At 42.5% G+C, this 25,065-nt stretch overlaps 1 protein-coding gene across 2 annotated transcripts in view; it reads left to right on the forward strand.

Annotated features, from left to right (window-relative positions):
* The first annotated feature begins 298 nt into the window (after positions 1-298).
* The window catches only part of nrbp2b (nuclear receptor binding protein 2b), a 44,203-nt gene continuing 19,436 nt past the window's right edge, over positions 299-25,065 (forward strand). For both annotated transcript variants that reach the window (XM_069667845.1, XM_069667846.1), the window contains exon 1: positions 299-980. In XM_069667845.1, coding sequence (XP_069523946.1) covers positions 861-980 — 120 coding nt within the window. In that variant the 5' untranslated portion in view covers positions 299-860. The remainder of the gene's footprint in view (positions 981-25,065) is intronic.

The following is a 25,065-nucleotide window of genomic DNA, read 5'->3' on the forward strand; positions in this document are numbered from 1 at the left end:
GACAAGCATCTATTTAGCAATATTAGTTTCATATAACGTTGATTTTTAGCTGTAATTTATTAGACCGAAAATAACTAAAAGTAAAAACTGATTCTACAGTTTATTGTTGCAGAAAACCTGAGCTTTAAATTCAACTGTGTTCCCCTTATTTAATTTAAACCAGCTACTTACAGGCAGGCTCGGTTTCTACGCCAACCTAAATGTTTTGTGCGCACACACTGCTGCCTTTACGGTACACCATCCCTCTGCGCACCGTGCCTGGCAGGAGCCCACTGACTGCTTCAGATCCAGAAACACCGACAATGACGCGTGTGGACGATAGTCGAAGAATCAACGTTCTTTACTGAAAACAGAAACATGATTTGAGGGATGAACGCAAAACACTCACCAGGAATCTTTTCACTTCACGGACCGAGCTTTAAGTCCCGCGTGGCTTCAGTGTAACGAGACAGATAAGCTGAAAACCGAGCTATTTTGCATGCAGCCTAGGGCGCATGAAGTCTGGGATATATTTTTCCACCCTGTTCAGTTCTTCCGGTGAGCTTGTAATGTGTACACTGCTAGTTTTTATCTGAAGGGAGGTGTGGGTTTCTCTCTCTGACTGAGGGGTGCCTGTTTGAAGCGATATCCACCTTTTTCCTGTAAGATGTTTTGAGCGCCAAGGGGGCTGAGAGCGGCTGGTGTCATCAGGGGAGGGGGGGGCGGGTGTCTTCACTGCGCAGACAAGCGGCGGAGCGTCTCTGCGCTACCGCTCGTCTCCTCTGATCCACAGCAGACAGACAGACAGTTTCAGCAGGAAGGAGTGGGTGAAGGAGGGGAAGATTTTGTGCGCTGGGAAACTGGAATTATACGGCGGTAAAATGACGATGTCCGTCCCCGAGAGGAAATCAGGATCGGAGGGGAAAGAGGAGGAGAGCGAGGATGAGAGTGAGATCCTGGAGGAGAGCCCGTGTGGTCGCTGGCAGAAACGGAAAGAGCAGGTTGGTGTGTGTGTGTGAGTCAGAGTGTGTATGTGTGTGTGTGATCAGGTAATAAATGAATCAAACTGCCCTCTCTGATCATGCTGGACATCCTCAGTTGTGCAATTATCGAGCCAGGCCGAATAGTATTGCCCCATGGTTTATTGCACCATCCCACCATAACACAGTGGCACATCCGTTGATCGGCTTAGCCCACATAATGTCTATTTCAGGGGAACAGTTTGGCTGTGGTGTTTTTCTGTCTGGATCCATGTTTTCATCGCTGCTGCTTCGCCTTACTTCTTTGTCTGCAGGATTTCTGTTCAGGATCGTGAAATTGAACCTCTGAGCTGAACTTGATGCACTTTGCTTCAACACTTAACAACATTTACCGTGTTTATAACCAAGACTGAATCTTAGATTGCATTTTAGGTCATTAGAGACATCAAGCTTCTTTAATATGAGTATATTTTTGCTTCTTTTATCGCTGTTAAGTGATTATATTTATAGTTTGGACCTTTGACAAACAAGCAAGTGTAAGATGTTTAAGATAACTGTGGTGAACATGTTTCACAAATATTTAGACACCATGATGATGACTCAACAATCAGCAGAGTAATTAGTTGGTTGCAGCCCACAAACTAACTGTTGATCTTTTTAATTATACAAACTTTGACATTGCTGTTATTTTCCTGATCATGAGAGTGTTTTCAAAGTCTATAAAACGCTAGAAAACAGTGACATTTTCAGGACGATGAGGGCGTCAAAATAAAGGTTTACAATTTGTACAACATGTGTCTTATTTCCAAGAACTTCAACTCTTCTGAGTCCACAAAAATGAGCGACTTCCTGATTGCAGCTGCTCCTCACTGAATTTAGGGCAGCTTCAGACACACTGCTGAGGGGCTGATTTACAGGGTGAAGGTTTCTGTGTTTATTAAAACATAATTCATTCTGGTTGTTTGGTGTAATAAGTCCCTGTCAATCCCTGATCTGCAGATATGGCCGCTGTTTTTCCATGTCAGGGTCAGCAGACAATACATTACATAAAATAAGCCGGTGGCCTTGCTTGCAGCTTCCTGTCCCGTAAATAATCCCGTGTTTGTGTCTCGTCAACATCAACATCAAAGACATAAAAAGCAGCACAGCTTCATTCGCTGCATCAAAAAAAAAAGCTGTCCACACGCTCTGTGGGAGGAATATAAGGCATTCACAAAAGTAAGAAGCACACATTTGAATGTCTCAGCAGCTGTGGAGAGGTGGGCGTCGCCTCGTCTAAGAGCTCCAGATAAGGCTCGAGTTGAAGGTTATCTCTCTCACACAAACATACAGTCCTCTGTGTGCACGCTCTGTGCCATTGAGCATCACTCACGGTGGAAAAACACACACAAACTCAGGCCTATCCACCCTGGTGTTTTTCCACTAATTGATTACCCATCTGCGTGTTTCCAGGCTGGTTACTGCTGCAAAAATCCATATCGGAGCATCAATAGCAACAATGTCCTGATGTCAGCTTATGTCACGAAAGAATGCTAAGTTATAAAGTGTGTGATTTGATGTGTTTGTTTTGTTTTTCTTTTTGTTTGAGTTACTTTATGTCTTCAAAATGTAACAAAATAGCCAAAGCTGGCCATCATAAAACCCTAAGCCAAAAGCTGAAGCAATTTTTTTTGGCCGTTTATGCCTTTACAGAGAGAGAGAGAGAGACAGAGAGAGAGAGGACAGTGGATAGTGTTGAAAACAGGGGAAGACAGAGTGGGTGTGTCTCGCGGCAAAGGGCCGAGGGTAGGAGTCGACCCGGGGCCGCCACGTCAGGACTGTCGCCTCTGTATGTGGGATGTGCGATGTAACCGCTGAGCTAAACTTAACGTTTTTAAATTGCTCATTTTGTCCAAATGACCATCCATGAGTCAAAAGATACTCAGGTCACAGTGACATTTGAGCACCTGTTACAGCCAGTTTGAAGCACTTACATAAGTTCAATAGAATCTGGATAATAATACACAGCTGTTTAAAGTCATGTGGGCTGCAAACCTTATTTTAATGACAGTTCAATTTGTAAATAATTTCCTCAATTAACCGAAAAATGTTTGAAGACGAAGGATGAGTAATGCTGCTGGGTCTTTGTAGTGATCACATACAGGTGCTCCTTCAGGTTTGCTGTGGTTAAAGGGCCAGTTCGCCGATTTTCAACCTCAGTCCTGTCATGCTGTTATGGGGAGCTAATGCCATTATGATAGGAAAAAAATGTGTGCCTTTGGAGGTCGCTATCCGCTTCTCCAATGGGCCCTGGAAAACCTCAGCCAGACTTCGTCGTTTGAAAAGTAGACTGCAGACCTGAAGATTTGTTAGACGATCCACCGGTATATTCTCGTCGTATTTCTGATTCTGTACCGCTCTGAGCCGTTGCCTGCAGTGAAACGGTAGTATTTCACTCCAGCGTCTCTCGCTGGGCCGTTCCTTTCAGAGGGAGGGGTGCAATGCACGCTGGGTGTTGTAGGAATGTAGAATGGGCGAAACCACGAGCTGTTTGAACTTTCTCCACAGCTATGGTGCCAATTTCAAATATTATTGCTTCTATCGAGAGAACACCAGCTTTGACTGACAGTGGCTTTTTCCAGGGGCGAACTGCTCCTTTAATATTTTGACTGCAGGTCAGCATAAACATATAAATATACCAGTACCTCATTTTCACAATGTTTTCTTTGAAGGCCGATTACATTTTACACTTCGTGATTGAGTTCATTTTTTCACCCATGCAATGATGAGTGATGAGATGATCACAAGATGAGGTAACTGTAAAATGTTTTTTTAATTTCAGAGGCCTGGAAGTGTCTGTCACAATGACCTAAACATAAAGTGAACAACTTGCTTTTTATCCCCAAACAATCAACCAGCTTAAACATTTTTGTGGGTTAATCTGCTTTCGATTGACAAATTGATTAAATGCGTCATGTGACAAGTCCATTAAAAGCCAATTAAAAGCTTGCAATTTGTCATACCTACACCTGACATCGCAGCTGTTAAAAATCACATGTGCTCACATTATGCCTCAATTTTTAACCTCAGTTTTGACCCTCTCTTTGGCGTATCTCTGTGCAAATCTAGCCTCGATTCCGCTCTGATCGAGGGACACAACAAGCAAAAATGTGCCTCGCCTGCCAGCTTTTCCTTGTTTATACATGTTTGATTCAGACCAACACAAACAAAGTGAACCCCTCTGATAAGATCTCTGCGGGGACGAGCTGAGCCAAAATCTGCTGCCAACCATTCAGGAAGCATCTCCAACATCTTCGAAGCATAGCGTCATTAACCTTTGGAGTCATCCTGTGCTGATAGATCTGTGAGATCAAGTTGCAACAGTGCAGAAGTTTTATGAAGTAATCAATCAAAGAGCGCTGACATTATTCCAAGCACACTTCTCTGTACCGTGGCCTCCCTCCGTGCAGCAGGCCGGGGTGTGTCCCTGCGGCAGGCTTGAAATGTACATGAATACTCAGTAAATGAGCCAGTGGGTGAAAGTTCACAATGCACGCTGCCGTATCTGTTATTCATCCCAGGCATTAAAATAAACACCGGCCACGCTCGCATGGTCAGCACATGGTTTTATTTTCTCAGCAGATGCACAGGCGGGAATGTTTTTACGTTTTAAGACTGAATGAATGTGTTGCCTTCAAAGTCGACACACAGAGCGTGGGTTTCTCTGAGGGACGGACAGGAAACATGCCCTTGAAGTTACCACAAGAAGAGATGACAAGAAATTAATTAAACCGAATTGGTGTTTCTCCAAATTGGGTTGCACACAGTGTTGAAATGCTGCTCTCTTTGTCAACATTACTGGTTGTGACATCAGCACATCAGCAGCACCGTGATTTGTGACTGGGCGCACGTATCCTGTGATTGAGTCATCCCCGCCTTCCCAGACTGGCGACATTAAGGCGAACTTTCACACAGGCAAAGTAGTGTCTCATTAAAGAGTGATGTTGAGACACTTATCTTATCTGATCTTTGCATGAAGAAATATTAGTGAAAATGTAACGAGAGCAGACTTGAATTGGATGCCTTGAAGGGGAGGTTTTACTATGAGGCAGGACGTGAAAGGTTAAAGGTTTTTTACGCTATCAGCACTTGGAGCTAAAGAACAGGCTGTGACACGTAGCTGGCTGGTGCGTTTATACTTTGAAGGGGCTCTATCTTTTGAATGTATACTCTCATATTCTGCATGGGTTTCACATTTTTGGGTGTTTATTGTTCACAGTGAAAAAGTGAAAACTGCATCATTCAGTGTTTTTCCAGAATGACATTTTTAAAAAGGTCGCCTCTGAAACGGGCCGTTCAGAACAGCTGCAGGTTTCTACGTAGAACCTTGCTTTCACTGATATCCTCAGGCTGCCTTCTTGCACTAGCTTAGTCACGATTTCAACTTACCATTCAGATACCTCCTGGTGATTCTGGCTCGTACATATAAGGCCGAAGAACCGATCCTAGAACAGCCATGTTTTCTACAACTTTGGAGTGACAGTGCAGTGCGGCCGCTCGTGGGATCGCACACGTGAGAGGAGGGGCTACGCAGTCACTCCAAATCGTGGCTGAGGTCCAACCTTTGAATGGCAAAACTGCTTGTTCGTTTCAGGAGGAAGGAGAGGCTCAGAAAAATAATTAAATTAAAATATGTATACAATATTTAAAATGAAACAAACGTGATTCAAAAACACATTGATTGCATAACTAAAATATGTCCCCTTTAAAATTCCTGATTCCTCCAAAATTCTAAATTCTTCTCAGTCTCTTACCTCAGTTAAATCCAGACACAAAAGCTTCATACACATATTTTTACATCAAGTGTAACATATTCTTTCCAAGAATATAATTAGGTCTTACATAATTTGTGAACAAATGTCCCAAAAATGCACTAATGATTGAAAAAAGTTGCGCAACAACAGAACCTGCCTGAGAATCAACACGTTTTTAAGTTTTCCTCATATTTAAAGTTGTTTAGTGGCAGTTGTTTGTACATTCATGGGTGTTTTGCAAATAATAACTGCTAATAATTAATTCGGCAAACTGTAAATGCTGCATACAGAATGTAAACAAACTCAGCCCTTAAATAACAGGGCTGAAGCTAACCGCTAACTCGCCTTGTCAAAATTCACAAAACCCCATGTTAAAGCGTGACAGCCATAACAGCACAGTAGTAGTTACATCACAAAGAGGCACAGTCCAGCACTGACAGAGCAGCATCACTGCCCCTATTGTGATCTTGGCTCTATACTGCGGCATGGCAGACCTCCTGAAGTGAATCCACACCCTTCCCCGCACTGTGGTGCACCCGCAGCGCAGGACGCATTCCAGTAATTGCTCCATCTTCTATTTTGAGGAGCCGTCTCCATCTGCTCACAAAGAGATGAAAATGAGGCGGCCGGGGTCTGGAAGGTCGGCACTTACTTGTCATGATGTTATTTCACAAGCACAGATGATTGGTGAGGTTGAATTTAATGGGCGGGTGCTGTTTTCTGCATTTGTGTGTTAACCGTGTCAGGATTGAGAACTGGCACATACAGCAAGTGGTGAGCAGCGATATTGAAGTATATATTTCGACTTTAAAAACACAGATGTATTTACAAAAAATGAATAATGGCTGAATTCCATTTAGCTGCATTGCTGTCAGGCAGCCGGCCATCGCTAATATCGTTAGTAACACCAGTGTTTTCCCACTACAACAAGTCCAAATGTCTGCTGGGAAGAGGTCCAGCAATATATTAATCACAGCATTATTGTTTTGTATGCTGTGATGATATTCAGGGTTTCCCTCATTAAATCGCTCTGCGGAGGGGGAACAGTGGGCCGTCCAGATCCTGACACAGCTCATCTCGAGACCAATAAAGCGTGTGGGTGAAGGCTTGAATAAGAGACAAACTCATTTGTTGTGTTTAATTTATCTTCACAGCTTTCATTCTCTGAATGTAAATCTTTTTAAAGCTCCTGTGAGGAGTTTTTCGCTGGTCATGAAACAGACTGAAATTAATTCTGATTACTTTATATGAGCTACAAAAGCAAACAGACCATCAGAGACGAGATTGATTATTTCTATACAGTTATTTTTAATGCCTGAAACTGCTGGTGGGGGGGTAGGTGTCAGACGAAGCGATTAACTGCACGCTGCCTTTGTTTATATTTTCCTGTTAAAGAAAGCAGGGTGAGATTTTGTTGTTAAAAAACAGAACTTAAGGGTGCCGGTTTGGCTTACTGGTTAAATCGGCGACCATATACAGAGGCTATAGTCCTCAATGCAGCGGCCCCGGGTGTCATCCCCACTCTCTCTTCCCCTGTTTCCGGTCAATGTCCTCAAATTAAGGCATAAAAAGCAAAAAAAAATAATCTTAAGAAAACCCAAAAACCCAAACTTAAGCAAGAACAGAACAACATTTTTTGTCCACAGGGGGCGCCAAAATCAACACAAACCAAAAGTTCCTCACAGGAGCTTTAAGTCATAGAAAATGTAATGAATGGCAGGACATTAGATCTTACAGTATAATTGGTCTGTGCACCCACAGAGAAGTCTCAACTTGGCCAGAAAATATTCAAAATACAACACGTGATATAAGTCATTTATTTAGTCAAGTTTTCTTACAGTATATAAAAACAAGCCCACAATATTCAGCTTTTAATAGCTATAAGGATATAGTGATATTTTTAGTTTCCAGTTACACGATGTGTTACTCTAACAAGTTATCATCCCCTAAAAAGTGTGTTTTGTGTGGCAGGTGTGTTAAAAGTGCTTTGTCGTATGAAGATAAGATAGAACTTAGTTAATTGCGAGGGAAATTAGAGTGCCAGATGGCTCCAAAAATACAGTACAAAATGAGAGAAATGCAAAGAACAAATATAAGTGAAAATATAAAGCGTATGGGTTAATGCAAAAGAGAGAGAGATTATAATATGAAATTTGACCTCTGGTAAATATACCAAATAAAGTTATAACCAACCTCAGAAGTATAACACTAAATAACTTAAGTCAGATATAAATGTTATGTGTTAATATTTTTTATAATCAATAAATCTATTGTAATTTTTTTCAGCTTATCTTTGAAGTCAAAAGACTTCTTAATTCATATATTTGACTCATTTTTTCATCTCAAGTTTTATAAGTTTATCACGTTATACTGCCATTAACACGTTTTAGATCCTTTATGACTAAAATCATCACCTCGAAGGGATAATTTTATGACCGTTCAATGAAAGACGACCGAATATCATCACCTCGACGTATCCTCGATGTATGTCAGCCGTAGACCTCCAGTAGTCTTTGCAGCTTCTCCATGTCTGGCTGTAAAGAAGAGCCCATAAACTGAGCAAACACACCGAAGCACAGAGCGCTGCCCCTCATAAGCTCATGTCAAGTTGCGGCTTGCAGTGAGTGCTGCCTTTCCTGAGGGGATTCTCCTAATGACTTAGACTCCAGAATAATCCAGCAGTGCCGGCGTGTTTGCTGGTGCGACAGCTGCCCTACGAGGAATGACATCCACTCAGATTTCCCTGGAGGGGAAACGCAGAGCAGGGACAGTGAGCTTTGATCCACCTGTTAACATGGTCACTCTGCCAGCGGCGATCCTCCCTGCCTGTTGCTCGGGGTGTCGGGCTTTACTAGGAAGCACATTTGAATCCATTAATTCCTAGAATACAAAAACATGATCTGTGCAGATGAGTGCATCGAGTTTTGGTTATTTTTAGCAACATTAGCAGGAAGTCTCTTGGGCTAGCATTATTGCTATATATGTGGGATCGCCTGCGCACCACTGTGGTCTAGACTGAAATATCTTAGCATCTATTTGACTGATTGACATGAAACTTTGTGCAGACATTCATGGTCACCAGAGGATCAATCATACAGAGCGTTTGGATGCCTGAATTGTCACCTAGTGCCTCCATGAGGTTAAGATTTGTATCTGTTAGTGAACAACAACTGTTAAAGGGCTTACCATAAAATTTGGCACCGATGTTCATGCTGCCCAGAGGCTGAACCTCGATGACTTTGGTGAACCCCTTCGTGTAACACCCCCAACGAGTCAAGGTTTTTCTTCTGTCAAATATCTCTCGTTCTACTTGACGTGTTGGCAGGAAATTTTACACAGACATTCGTGGTTCCCAGATGATGAACCCTATGACTTTGGTGATCTTCCCTCAGCACCATGACTTGTCCATCACCACCATCAGGTCACAATTTAAATTTGAACATCACTTGTTACTTGTGGTGTAGACACCTTGTAAAAGTGACACTTACATTAGCCTTAGCTGTACATTGTGCTTAGTTCTACTTACCTACTGCTAATATGCTAATATGCTAACATGCTAAATTAAGATGTTATATAATACCTGATAAAAAAAAATGTGCATGCATATGTAGCATTTAGCAGAGGGCATCTCTGTGTGTTAGGACTCCAAAAACTCATTCAGGTACAGTTTGTGGATTTACCTTATTGTGATATAACACAAGTAAACATAAACCATACTCTGATCCCAGCTTCTTAAATGTGAATATCTTCGGGGTTCTTGCCCCTCTGTGACAGCAAATGTAACATCTTTGTCCATCCATCCATCCATTATCTTCCGCTTATCCGGGGCCGGGTCGCGGTGGCAGCCTACTCAGCAAGGTGACCCAGGCGTCCCTCTCCCCAGCAACATTTTCCAGTTCCTCCTGGGGGATTCCGAGGCATTACCAGGCCAGACAGGATATATAATCCCTCCAGCGAGCTCTGGGTCTGCCCCGGGGTCTCCTCCCAGTTGGACGTGCCCGAAAACCCTCCAAAGGGAGGCACCCAGGAGGGATCCTAACCAGATGCCCGAACCACCTCAACTGGCTCCTTTCAACGCGAAGGAGAAGCGGCTCTACTCCGAGCTCCCCCCGGATCTCCGAGCTCCTGACCCTATCTCTAAGGCTGAGCCCAGACACCCTCCCAAGGAAACTCATTTCGGCCGCTTGTATCCGCGTTCTCATTCTTTCGGTCACTACCGAAAGCTCGTGACCATAGGTGAGGGTTGGAACGTAGATCGACTGGTAAATCGAAAGCTTTGGCTTCAGGCAAACATCTTTGTGTTGTGGAAAAAAACAAGACATTTGTTGCCGCCATCTTTGGCTTGGAGCAACGTTGACACCAACATTTATCACTGTTTTATGACATTTTATTGGCCAAACAACTTTTAAATCCATAAAGAAGGTAGTAATTGCAGCCCTAGTACAACAAAGGAAAATGGGATATGACCTGGCTTACTCATTGAGGGTAAAGAACTTGACACATCTTTATGTTTGTTGCAGCACAGGTGTGTCCCCGTATGGCCGTTTATTAAAGGTTATTCCAGTTGAACTAGCCCGTCTGTTTTGTTATAATAGAGACCTGCAGCTCCTCCTTCTCTGAACGTGTGAATGATTTAACAACACTGTGTAATATACCCTCTCAGGTGTGATTACACAGTGTATTTTACAGCCTGGGCGTCTCTGGTCCAACATGCCACATTACATTAGCTTGTAGCCTGCTACTCTCATCCGTTGGTTTAACAGCCGTCATTGTTCAGTTTTACTACACAGCTCTCCATCAGCGGGGGTGTTGAGAGTGACATTGCAAATGAATGGTGTCACACTGTTGTTGTTCTCATGAGCTAAGTGCAGCTTCTGTGTTTGTGGAGAAACAAAGAGAAGAGATCCTGGTCTCACGGAGGAGCTGACTACTTTCTGATGTTTACATGCTGCTTTTCCTCAAGAACCCATGCACGGAGGAGGCCTGTTTATACAAAACATTAGCTAGCAGCATTTGCATAGCACCTGGATGAGGGTTGTAGGTGCTTATTACTCACCAGTCAGCATCTAGACAAGGAAGCTTTTACTAACCTCCAGCTCCCTTAAAGCTTGAAGGAAATGTCCGCCCCTTGACGTACACTGTTATCATCAGCTTGTGATATTTAGAGCATTCCAGGAGTTCATTTGAGAGTAAGTGCGGTAGCTGCAGCTGGCAAATACACTTTATTGCAGTTGAACAGGGAACAAGAACAAGAGGATAAGGCTCTAATCTTCCTGCGGCCACTGCAAAAAAATTAAAGGCGGAATCTTGTAATTTCCTCTTTTTAAAGTCAACATGCCCTCTGTGTGCCCTGTACAGAGCTAACTAGATCAGTAATGCCCGTAGATTGTTAGTTTTATGGTTGCAAATTGCTAACTCGTGTATATCACATATTGAATTCTCTTAATTTAATAATTTGTGTCCTAAAGTTGCTTAATTTAATCATTTGTTCCCTGGAACATTTCCACTTGACACAGAGGGACCCTCAATACAAACAGCCTAATAGGATTTACCAACTTCATCAACCTTTCAGTTGTAGAAATAATCGAGGAGTGTTGAGGAATTTCTCTCCTACTTGGCACAAAGAAAAGCACAAGCGTCAACAATCTGGTGCACAAGGTTCACTGTGAATTATAACCTAATGCCATCACTAAAACAGTGAATTAAGCAGATGTTTGTTCTTTTTTGCACCACTAGCAAGCTAACTAGCTACCTAGCTAACAAGCTAAGGGACACGTTTTGTTTTATAGGTTTGGTTAGCTAGCACTCAAAATTAAATTTTTTTTGTAACCTCCCTCAAAGAAACACAGGGACACAGGATTAGAGCTAAAATGTGTTAATTTCACAGTGTCTTTAAAGGTTGCTAATCAACAGTTGGTAAAGAAGACTGCTAGCTTATCCGCTCATTTGTTAGCTCTTTGTTAGCTTGAGCCTTTGTGATGCTACTGGGGCACAGAAGCTTGCTCCTTTCAAAAGATGGTGGAAGCTGATGATGTTTTTTGAGCCAAAGTACGAGCTACCGATTTAAACATTAAAGTGAAGATGCCATTATGGTAGAAAAAAAATGCAATTTCGCTCTGTGCCTTTGGAGGACAATATCCGCTTCTCCAACGGGCCCTGGAAAACCTCCACCAGACTATGTAAAACGCCCGCCTCCGATGTCGTGTCTCGTTCAAAATCGTCAGGTTTGAAATGTAGACTGCCGACCCCAAAATGTTTTAGATGATCCACCGATATATATTCTTGTCGTAGCGGGAGTATTTCACTCCAGCGTCTCTCGCTGCGCCGTTCCTATCAGAGGGTTAAGGCTAAGAATCAGTCTTCTATGTGTTTACAGATACACTGAATGACATTGTGAACTCATATGACCTTTGAACTGGACAGCAAACAACAGATGGTCTTCCACCTATTACTCATGCATCATTTTTTCATGTTACGATCTTGGCTGAAGAAGTTGCTGGGTCATGTGATCTTGAGGTATCCCATCACCTGGTTGTGAAATCTGAGTAGGTCTTTCTAGCGAGGCCTCTTAAGGGGGTCATCAGATCTGACGCGATATATAAAGAGGTATCTGTCAGCGTTTTCCACTCCAGCTGTGTGAAATGGACCTACCCAGATTTTCAGCCATGTCTGACGGGAAAAGCTGGCATGAAAAGGAATCCTCTAGGAATGGCTGACATGACCGCTGCGGGCTTTAACGGAGCTGTCCGAGTAGTTCACATCACATGATGTGTCGGCCTCTGAGGAATGCCTCGCACCTACTCAAGCATGCTCTACCCACAGTCTGCAAAATCTCTGGAAGCAGGATGTCTCCGAGAGTCGTCTTTTGGAAATGACAAACTTCATTTTTCAATGCTCCATTAATTCACGGCATTGATTCTGGCATTGAACGTCTTATAGAACCAATTAGATTTGCATAATTCAAACTGCATGATGGCGGCATTATTCATATCTCCATATCTATCAGACTCTTCTGTTGAAGCCTCTGTTTGCAGTTAACAACTCAGACTCCTAACATTCCTTGGTTTTTCTTTTGTGGTGTGTTGTTATTTTAAGTTCCCTTTTACTGGATAACTGGACAAATACAATCTGACAATATATAAACAGACTTAAATGGCCTCTGTTCAGACTATTGTAGCCACAGATTGAAGAAAGAATCCTTTGTAGATACAAAAAAATAATAATAAGGTCAACAATCCAAGACATAAATCACAGCAGGGTTAATGTGAAGAGTATCCAAGATCAAGAGGTTTTCTGGGAAACTATTCATATTGTATTATATTTAAGTAAAGTAGGCAGAAATATTCTCTGTCAGATCAAGGAAATCTGTCTTTCTAGTTCACTTCATGTTAAAATAATCAATTTTATGCAGAAAGCTGACACTAAGCAGATAGCTTAGACACATTGAATATCAATAACTACCAAGTGCCAAAAGAAAGCACACATTTTCTGCTCACATTTCTTAACTTCTTCACTTTTATTTGATCAGATACTTACTTTCATATATTGTATTTTATTTAGGAAAAGTTCCTCTTTGGCTGCTTGTTTTAAGACTTTTTGTTAAATGGAATAAAAGGTTTTTATAGATTTTATTTTCCTAAATTAAAGGAGCAATTCGCCCCTGGAAAAAGCCACTGTCAGTCAAAGCTGGTGTTCTCTGTAATCGATAGAAGCAAATAATATTTGAAATTGGTGCCATAGCTGTGGAGAGAGTTGTACAAACAGCTTCTACATTCCTACAACTCCCAGCGTGCATTGCACCCCTCCCTCTAAAAGGAACATTCCGGAGAGAGACACTGGAGTAAAATACTACAGTTTTCGCTGCAGGCACAGCTCAGAGCGGTACATAATCCGAAATACGACGAGAACATACCAGTGGATTGTCTAAAAATCTTCAGGTCTGCAGTCTACATTTCAAACCTGACAATTTTGAACGAGACATGACATCGGAGGCGGGTGTCCTAGATTGAGGAAGTGTAGTTTAGCGAGCTCCCTGGCCTCCGCAAGATGACACGTTTTACGCAGTCTGGCGGAGGTTTTCCAGGGCCCATTGGAGAAGCGGATAGCGTCCTCCAAAGGCACAGAGCGAAGTTGCATTTATTTTCTACCATAATGGCATTAGCTCTCCATAATAGCATGATAGGACTGAGGTTGAAAATCAGTGAACTGGCCCTTTAAGAATTCCCTCCTTATTCCCTCCTACACATTGTAAAACTAGCTTCTTACAGTGTCCATAATAGTTATTCAATATAACCTGATTTAACCGGAAAAGGTGAAGCAGAAGTCTTTCTGCCTTTATCTAAACTTTCATACAAACATCCGCTATATGAGAGTAGAAAAATGAGGGAATTTCCCAGTTCCCATGCAGAGTTTTGCAGATGCAGTCTTGTGATTCTGATGCACACACTCTTGGTTATAATAATAGTGTCTGGCCCAGTCTACTTCCTGTCTTGTATTGTAATGTGAAGCCTTTAATAAAGCTCTCAGAAGCCTCCCTCTGTCTAAAGTGCTGACTGATTCCCATCACATCGGAGGCCCGCTGAAAGGCTTTTTGCACAGCGCGAGGAGACTGTGAAAACATTAGAGGTGAAGTTAAGGTCAGGTTGTTGTTGTTATTGAAAGTGTTTCCAGGTCCAAAGTCGTTCCCCTCCTCACATCTGCCCCGCTGTTGCAACTTTGATCAAAGAACATGTGTGACTATCAGCCCTAAAAACATTACACAAATCCCTCAGAGAGCTCCTGCTGCTGCTGGCAGGTGAGGATAGGTTGTGCAAAGCCTTTACAAACACGACTATCTACTTTAAAGACTGCACTGCTTCAACTATCAATAAAACAGGGATACTACAAGAAGTTACATTTACCACGGGAGCTTCAAAGGGAGCTTTCTTCACTTTGTTGACCAGCTGATATGAAAACTGTGAGCGCAGCCTTTAAAGTGTTGTTCATTCCTCTGTCTTGACCTTTGAAACCAAATATAGATATCTCAGCGTGTGTCAAATCTGCACATAAAGAATGATCCTAATTTCAAGGCACTCAATGGAAGGACGTAGCACACATTAATATTCAAGGTTATGTATGTTTGCTGAAAAGTTCAGATGACTTTAGATTTTAATTTAAGTGCTGGTTAGACATGTTTTTAAGGCTGTGTTTGTACTTAGGATGTGTTCTGATTTGTTTCCACCATTAACAGACAACAATGGGCTGGTCTCGAAAAGAAGTTCCTGGAACTAAAAGTTTCTGGTACTTTTGGTTGAAAAGAACCTATCGAGTCCTTCATCTCTATTTTCATTCAGTTAGGGAGTCTTAGAAAATGATGGGGGTTGGGAGGAGCGATGAAGGTCCTCCAGTGTTATAAAAGCAGCTGTGACAATTTGTAATGAGTACATGAGTATACTGCCATATCAAAAGAGAAGTGGAATTAGCAGTTTAGTAATCTCTTCTTCTTCAGGGACCTGGATTTTAGGGATGGCAAGTGTTCTGGTTTCCGTTTGTAGTGCATTTGTAGTCCGAGTAATATTGACCAATCACGTATCAGCAGGCTGCGGCGCATGCAGGAAAGATATTCCCTGTGGAGAGCCGGGTAATGCGCCGTAATGACATCCTGGCTCCCATTAGCAGCTATCTGACAATTATTTAGCTTCTTATCAATCTCCCTATAAACAGACATCTGCATGCTACCAGCTAACAATCTGTTCTAGATCTAAAATTCAACTTGAGATGAATTCCCTCGACGCTGTGTCACGAAAGCTATTCAACGTTTAGTTTTCCTGACTTCCTTGAATGCATCCGAAATGATCGGTCCGGCCTCCGTTCAACAAACGAGCATTTTAAAAGTAGTTTTCTTCTCCTCTTGAGGAGACCTGACGAAGCTTAATTTTTACTAATCTGCATCATGATGTTTTTGGCAAAGGTGAGACCTGTTAATTAAACCTGTGCTGCACAATTAGTTTATTGTAACCGCTGGCGACACGCCCGGCATGTTCACCGTTGTCCCCAGAGGCTATATCGTCGTCTGACTATAGCCGAGGGGATCCGGGATTGGCAGTTTACAAGCACAAGATGGCCATTCAGTGATCGAAGTCCTCCTTTAACACCAATAGTCCAGTCGTCTATGATGTGCAGGTTGTGCATAGCCACTATACAGTAAATGCTTGGATGTGCAGTATTTCCAGTACTTTAAGAGTGATGTCAAAATGTAGCTGGGGTTGTTGATTCTCCTTCCTCCAAGGACGGCATTTATTATGTACTCTTATTTTGTAAATTTAACATTTGTAATGGTATTAAACACAAAAGCCTGAGATAACATCATGAACCTGGCAGCTAGTTGCAAAAATAACAATGGGAGACCTCCTTTCCCCCAAGTTTCACAGAAATTGGGGCCTGAACATTCTCATAATCCTGCAGACAAACATACAAACGTGGCGTCTTTGGCAGAGTTTATGATCTGCCCTGTTTATATTGTAGTCCGTTCTTTTCTTTTTAACCAAGAGCTGATGCTGTCACCGCATATCCCTTATATATTTATGTGTTTACATGGATGATCTCACTTCAGCAAGAAGAAAAAAAAACATCTTTTCCCACCAATAATTGTCGCACAGTCCCTAAAGCGATAAGAAAATGATTGCAGGGAAATGCAATAACATCTTCACTTGTTTAAACTTGAAAACAAGATTGTGCTATCACAGCCCGGGCGGTAAGCTGTCAGTTAAGTCAAATGATGCAGCTGCTGAAGACGCAGCAGGAACAAACTGTCCTGTGTAAAATAATCACATCAAATAGGAGCAAAACCGGTGGTCTCGAATTGTTTACCTACAGCTCCCCTCCCCCTGAGCCGAACATCTAGCTCGTGCTTCACAAGCTGAAATCCGATTTCCATCCTCTCATAAATCCGCTGTTGTCGCCGTGCGGAAGATGCGATCTAATTTGCATTCAGAATTTGAATGTGCTTGCGTTGTTTGTGCAGCCCAGGCAGCTGAAAGTAAAGCCGGTTTCTCTCATGCAGGAGGCACAGTAGAATTAAAGTACATCCCGGCAGCCATCAATCAGGAAGACGTCTGATGAATTAAATATAAAGGCAATGAATAAAAGCCTCCACCCTGCGCTGAAAGGTGATGATCAGCTGCTGTTGAGGACGCAGAGGTCGTGTCCCCTGTAGCTCTTTCTTGGAATAAAGGGGCCTGAAGTGAAGCTCACATATTATTCTTTTCATTATAGATAGTGGGCTTTTACAGGTAGATGCTATCTTTCATTAACTTGTAAACTCCTCTAGTAAATTCCTCAACTCATGGCTCGGGTACTGGTCAATATGAACATATAAAAGACGGCCCTCAAATACAGGCCTGGATAAAGGGTGGATAAACTCCTGATGCCTGCCTGTGTGTGTTTCTCTGACGAGCATGTGTGGAGACGCTGCTCGCCACAGGTTTTAATAAAGCATATCTTCTTCTTCTTTTAATCGTGAAAAATGCAGTCTTTTGCGATGTGTTCACTGTGCATGTTCATATCGCGATGACGCTGAAATTGCGATTCATTGTTCAGCCCTAGTTGGAAATCCGGCAGGTGGAACGTATTTAACAACAGCTACTGGAAAAAGAAGATTTGAACGTTAAGAAACCTGCAAAGATCAGCTAGTTTTACACATTTTTCTGGTCTCGGTCTCTTTAAATGCAGTTTTAGATCGTCTGTTGGCGGGTCCTGTTCCTTTATCTCTCGTGTTCAAGAGCTGGGAATGATTGTATTTCTTTAAATGCTGTTTAGAGGGACTACTTTAGCTTCTACTTCTCAGTAGATACTCTACTGCCACAAGAGGAACTTTGAGTTACTATAGCCCCTTCCCCACTGGACAAAAAACACGCTAACACCCTCTAACACTCGGTGACGCAGCAGAAAAGCGTCAGAAAGGAGTTTACTCCACTGGCAATGGGAAAAGAGACAATCATGCATTTATCAGCGGGTCTTCCCAGGTGTGAAAAACCCGCATTAACGCGCTTATTTTGGTGGGAAAGGAGTTTTAGTATGTGGCAGCACAGGTGCCCTCCATCTTTAAAAAACAACGTTATAGCTTAAAGAGAAGGTAGCCCTAGAAACTCGACCAAAACACAGACAAACGGACAGACAGTGAAGTCTTACAACGCCTTTCAAACTCTGTCATTTCCTGTAAACCCAGACATACAACAAACAAACAGACTGAGGCGTCCTCCATCTTGTTGTTGTTGTATGCAGCCAGCTGACATCACCTCTGCATGTTTATTGAAAAGAAAGCCTCTCAGACCGCTTCGTCCCCGGAGGCCGTTCCTCTCATGCCACTGTTTGATCTAAAAACACCTCACGTTATTAAACTCTGCTAATGACAACCCACACTGTCTACAGGTACATGAGGGTTAAATAAACAGACCCCAACCCCCCCACATGGTGCATTCACAGACACTCCTATTGAGCTTTGTCTTTAAAGTTACATAACAGTAACAGGCACTAAAAGGCAGCTCGCCGTCTCCATGCATGTCTGCCAACAGGGCTTTTGTTTGAACACGCGCTGAGGAGCCAGCTCAGGTTGACTCTCACTACTCGGCTTAAACCCCCCCTCCCTGGAAAATAAACACCACATGATCAGCACAACTCTTTTCTGCTCCGTCATCGTATTTGCATCTACTTTCCTTTAGCTTTCTCTGTATCTCAACATGGGGCCTCCTTTACGAGCTCAATATCAGCCACTTGACTAATCAAGGCTTTAAACGCAACAAGGGAGAGAGCAACCTCTCCTTGCGTTCTCACTGCCCTCTTAACGGGTTTCTTAGCTTGATAATGTTGTTTTCCTGCTCCACCCTCCAGTAATGGGAGTGTTACAAGCTAATGTGTGTCTCAACATGCACGAGCACGCCGCTACTGCGCAAAAACCAAGCTTTTAACTGTTTGGACGGCTACTGTGGCAAACACTCAATAAGCCTGTGCACCGCTGGCCAAGTTTTTTTGAGCTTTTACCCCGATTCACCTCTTCTGCTTGCTGAAAAGTTGTACTGCAGTAACCTCTGCTGGGGTTGCAGAGGAGGGGAGTGCGGTCTGTGGAGCTCACATAACATGTGGCTCCTCTGCTTGGTTTGTAGTAGCAATGAGGCAAGCTGTGTGTGTGGATTTACAAGCATGAATTGGGTAATCCAGTGGGCAGAAATTACCCCGCTTTATGGAGACTCTGAGCGACTCTGCCAGACCCTGTTAAGCCTCTCCAAGAACACAGTTGCACATGTTTTTAAAGAAACAAGAAGGGGGCAGTTTCATGTGGAAGCAAACACACGTTTCTTTTTAGCAGCGTGATTAGAGCTCCGGCTTCTTTTCCAAGAACTGGACCCAAAACCCGAAGCGAAACACTCCATCTTTGTCTTGTAAACCTTCTCGTCTCTGAAAGCTTTCCTCTGGCGCCAAAACTGTGGAAGTGTGAGTGAGTTTGTCGGGAAAATGGAGGCCCAGCTTGGACTTTGAAGCCTAAGTGAATCAGAAAGCAGCCCACTCCCAACGTCCGCCCAAGACCAAAGCACTGGAACTCTTTAAACTTCAGCTGACGTCATCTTCAATGAGGAATGAAACAGCATTTCTGTGGCCAGTAAATGAAGAGGCTCAAATCGAGTCATGTGTTCCATAAAACAAAATGTTTCTCTCTCAATTTTGTTTGATAGAAACCCATGAAAACAAATCAACATTCTGCCACCTTCAACCAGCGCTGATTATACAAACACAGTGTCTTGCATCTCTACTGACTTCTATTGTGCAGCGCTGGTGAGTCATTGTATGAGCATAGAGAACCATTTCAGGTGGCGTAGGGAGCGAGACATATCACATTGTAAGTTGGGATGGGTCAAACAAAGACTGGACTTTCAACCAGGAGGCCGTCGTTTCGAGTCCCATGAAAGTCAGTGTTGAGTTATTAATTGAGTTATTAAAAAATGCAATTTGGAGGACGCTAAACTACACTTCTTCGATCTAGGAACGCCCGCCTCCGATGTCATGTCTCGTTCAAGATCGTCATGTTTGAAATGTAGACTGCAGACCTGAAGTTTTTTTTAGACGATCCACCGGTATATTCTTGTCGTATTTCAGCCGTTGCCTGCAACAAAAACGTTCACCCCAGCATCTCTTGCTGGGCGGTTCCTTTCAGAGGGAGGGGCGCAATGCACGCTGGGTGTTGTAGGAATGTAGAATGGGCGAAACCACGATCTGTTTGTACAACTTTCTCCACAGCTGTGGCGACAATTCCTTGTTTAAGTGTGTTTACGTTACATAGAAGTAATCTAAGTTACATACGAAACTTAACTGACATTACTCCCAGCTGTTTTGCTTAATGGGAAAGGTTACAATCGGCATTCAGACCCGGGTCAGATGACCCTGCAGTAGACCCCGGGTAATTATCGCCTCGGCTCCAATCGGCAATGATGGGAACACAAAACCCATGTGGACACGCTAATCTCCGCCCCCTTTCCGGCACAATGCTATGACACGCATTGAGGTTCCGGCTCCTGTCGAATAAATACATAAGAACAACATACAAAGCAGAAGTTGTTCTTTGTTTCGTGCAAGTCGAGCAACACTGGCAAGACAGCGAGTTGAGAGAGCTGCTTCTGATCCGAGGGGGAGAAGAAATAAGCTGTTTCCGGCGCGTTTGTGATGTCAGACAGTGACGCAGCAGAAAAGGGACCAAAAAGAGTGTACTTCACTGGCAATGGGAAAGAAGACAATCAGCATTTATTAGCGTCTCTTCCCGAGTCTGAAAATCGCTTCCAAGAGATTGACAGGTGAGTATGTTTCCGGTTACTGAAGCTGTCATCCAGCTGTTTCTGGACTGCTCTATAAATAGACCTCACTTCGATGGTTAATGATTTATACAAATTTTGATATGTATTTTATTGATTTAAATGTGACAATTACATCATAGATATTGAAAACTTGAGTCTTGTTTTCTTTATAAAAACAAATTTGGTCTTCAAAAAGCGGGGGGGGGGGGGGGGGGGTCGTCTTAGAATCAGGGTCGTCTTATATTGGGACCAATACGACAATCCTATAAAGTTGAATAACATGCATCCTTGCTGAAGTGGAGTACAAGCACATTAAAATTACTTGAGTAAATGCAGTGAGATACATCCCACCACTGAGGTCGACTGATGGAAAATATGCGTAAAGGCTGAAATAGCCTGCGAGAGAGCCTTTAATAACTTGCTGTTTTTATCGTGGGAAATCCGGTAGCCGTCCTGAGTCAGAGTCTGAGAGTCTGCCGGGCCGGAGACTGGGACCTTGGCAGCCTTTAAAGGGCATCTTCCTGTTCTAAAAAAAAACAGACGCTGAAAAGGAGACGTCATTCAGAAGTGTTTGAGTGGGAGACGAAGGCTCTTTTACCTGACAGCAGGGGCAGAGAGACGTTTGTGTTATTCAGTGAGACGACTCATTTCTCTGTGAATGTGACTGATGAATTGTGGGTGTAAAAAGCAGCTGCAAGATCAATCAATCCCAGTGAGGAGAGCAGAGCCTTTGATGATTCATACAGATTTTCTACAGTTATGACTCGGCATGAATGTTTAACTCTACAGGAGCTGAAAAACGAGTGAATCAGGCTAATTGCTGCAGGGTCTAAAGGAAATGTTCTGCATGTTGTTGCTGCTGCAGTCAGAGAGGGAGTCTGAATGTTTCAGCACGTCTGATTGATTCCTCAATGCGGCATTTAAACTCAAGTTACAGCTTTCTTTATGTTTTACACAGATGATTAGCGCCTACAAATTCATTTAAAAGTTGGCCATCTACAAACTGTAGCGCTGTGTGGCTCTCAATGATTCTAATAAGAGGACCCCCTATTGATCTGAGGTCTGTTTGCCTCATTAGAAATGACTCGCGCAACAGGTCAACCTCGTTAACCTTGGACTCCCCCAGAGGGAGGAAGGGAAGTCTCACCACAGGATCAAATATATTCAGCCCAACATGAAGTTTAATGTTTTACTCAGGCATAAAATTGAGTCTAAAAACAAATGGCACAGATAATTGACATGATTCAAGTAATTCAGACCACAACCAAGAAGGATAACCTGTTAGACACTGACTTTCTTAAGGCTAAATGATTTGATGATGTTAAAGTAGACCTTGGACATGAGGCACCTGCTTTTTCCTGTATTCATCTTTTTGTATAATAATACCCAACGCTTACCCATCAATATACTGAGTAAAAATGACAATAAAAAGGGTCTGACAACGTGATATAAAAACAACATATTGTACACTGTTACACAAAGAGTTATTACTGTCAAAGGGTCTTTATATAGGCTAGTGTTCAATGTACTTGTATTTTGGACACAACATGAACTTTAAAGGCCCTTTTGCTTAATGGAAAATGGGAATGGTTACAATCGGCATTCAGACCCAGGTCAAATGACCCTGCAGTAGACCCGGGTAATTTCCTCCTCGGCTCTGATCAGCAATGATGGGAACACAAAACCCGTGTCGACACGCTAATCTCTGCTCCCTTTCTGGCGCAGTGCTTTGATGCGCATTGAGGTTCCGGCCGCTGTCGCGTAAATACAGAAGATCAACATACAACGGCAAATTTGTTCTTTCTTTTGTGCCTGATGCAGCAACACGGGCAAGCCAGCGAGGTGTGAGAGAGCTTCTCCTCATCCGAGGGGAAGTTTAGTCCTCTGGTTTGTGGGATTAGAGCCGAATCCCTAGCAACGGTCTGTTATCGAGAAATAACAGACCTCGGAATGCAGTGGTTAACCAATCAGAATCAAGTATTTACCACAGCCGTGTAATAAAATAAATATCGGCTGATATATCTTCTATCGGCCTCAAAAAACCAATATCAGTCAGGCCTTATTATTTGTCTTGTCAAGCACAGTAATTTAAGAGCTGAATCCCACCGTTGTGAAAGTGTTTGTTAAACAGCAGATTTCCTGTGTTTGGTAGTGCGTGTGTTGTGAGCTGCCAGTAGTACATAATAAAGGTTTTAGGTAGGATTCAGATATACCACTATACAAAAAAACATGCAATTAAATATCTTTGAACTACGTGTGGCGCCAACAGAAAAATACTAATATATGAAGTTGTGGTGTATCTTCGACCTTTGTTGCATTCCTTTCACTCTCTCACACATTTGTCCTGTACAATCAGCACGACTGTCTGCGATAACTTCCTGTGATTATTGATAGTAAGACACAACAGAGAGTAGTGTGATGATAACAGCACCAGATAATGAAGTATATTGATACTTTGTGCGGGTTTTCCCCTCTCATAGTAGAGGAGGAGGTGTGATAAGGAGGGTGTTATTTCTTTAATGAAGGCCTTTCGTATTTTCCACTGATAGTTTTGTCTCTGAGCCAAGATGTTGGTTCACATCCGTATCTAAAAAACACCTACAACTCATATTTATCATGCTAGATGAACAGACAGCGACGTATAGCATTAAATCAAGATAAACTTCACTTCACTTCTGTTGTGTAAACGTGCCGAGCAATGTCGAGTAGGATAATGTATCTCTTCAGAAATGTTACAGGTCTTATCTGCTTTGTCTTGAGAGGTTGAGCAGGAAGTAAACACGCTGTAGGTATGCAGTTAAAATGACCCTGACCTTGTGCTACCTGAACACGAGGTTGTGCGATTGGTTGAAATAGATGGGCGTGTGTTTAAAGGGCAGTGGGACTTTTCAGATTCACCGGATTGATGCACTGATTTAATTAGAGTTTGATTAGTTGAGGAACTAATTAGTGAAACAACAGAGCATTAACCCTTCAGCAGTCCAATCATATCTGAAGCGTATTGCGGAGCAACATTTCCAATCAATTGCTTTCTATCGCTTAAAATTATACTGATTTTTTCAAAGTTTATAGACATTATTATTAATTAGCTTGTTGTAAAGATCATTTGATCCACTTTAAAGTTGTCTGAATACCCATATTTGTTAAGTTCAAATTTTCTCAACATTGTCATTAAAGCTATTAAAGCTATTAAAATTGCAACTTTTAGTATTTATGAGATCAAATCTTAAACACTTTTTACAACATCCAGCCGTCGTTTTAAGTATTTGAATGTCCGTTTAGGCTCTTACAAAGTAAGTAACCTAAAGAAAGAAACGAGGAAAACAGCATGCTTTATAATTAAGCTGGAGCGGCTGTGGCTCAGTGGTAGAGTCGGTTGTCTCTCAATCGGAAGGTTGGCGGTTTGATCCCTGACTGCTACAGTCACATGTTGAAGGGTCCTTGGGCAAGACACTGGACCCCAAATTGCTCCCTAAGGTATCGCCATCGGGGTGTGAATGTTGGTAGTTCCTGATTGGAGATTGGTCCTTTGCCATCAGTGTGTGAAAGAGTGAATGTGACATGTATGTAAAAGCACTACATAAGTACAGTTAATTTACTATTAAATTGCCTTTATATTGACAAAACACTGTCCACATTAAAATCATCTTGTAAGAGAAATTGAGTAGATCCCGAATGTGGGATTTTAGACCGATATAGAAAAAAATCGATGGCTTACCGATATGGCGGCCGATATAGTGAACTCTTTTATATTGATTGTGCACTGATATTAGTATGCATGCAAAGGTAATCCATAAGCTGTTGAAACAAGTAACTTTATAATAAGTAATGAAATGTGAACAAATTCCTGTGCACATAATTTATTGGTAAGTTGATATGGGCAATATCAGCCTACCAATATATCGGTCAGGTAAATAAAACGGGTCTATTGTTTTGGTATCTGTATTAATACGAAGGGCTATCAGCACCTGAATTAGGAATATCATTTTAAATGTAAGCTCTTAAACAGTGAGGTGCTCATGACTATGTTGTAAAGTATAAATATGTAGAGAGTTATAATTCATGCAGGCATTTGGATGTGCTAAAGCTGTAATGAACCACAACCTTACACTCTTAGATTACTAATTAACATCTCAGACTTGCAGCGTAAATTGGTGTGAAAACAGCACTCCCTCACACGCGTACAGTATTTAACACACACACTCATCCTCTTCTGTCCTGCAGGTAGACACGAGATCAAAGCCTCATCCCCGTGGAATCACCGTCAGTTTGTAACAGCGTTATATAATGAGACTAGCCAGCACTTCCCATGCTTATCACATCCCAGCCAGAGCAGCTTTTCACTTCTTGAATGCAGCTGTGGTGCTGCCTTCTCTCTCCCGCTGGCGTTATAAATCTGCAGCTTTGTCACCGCGACAATGGGAGCGAGGACAGCGTGGCCGGTGTAATCTCGCAGCCCTGGTACAGAGTGAATCACTGACGCAGGCCGCTGCT

The sequence above is a fragment of the Semicossyphus pulcher genome, unplaced genomic scaffold (genome assembly GCF_022749685.1).
Source record: "Semicossyphus pulcher isolate SPU_LCO1_2020_fin unplaced genomic scaffold, fSemPul1.0.p SCAF_18, whole genome shotgun sequence".
NCBI classification, from domain to species: Eukaryota; Metazoa; Chordata; class Actinopteri; order Labriformes; family Labridae; genus Semicossyphus; species Semicossyphus pulcher.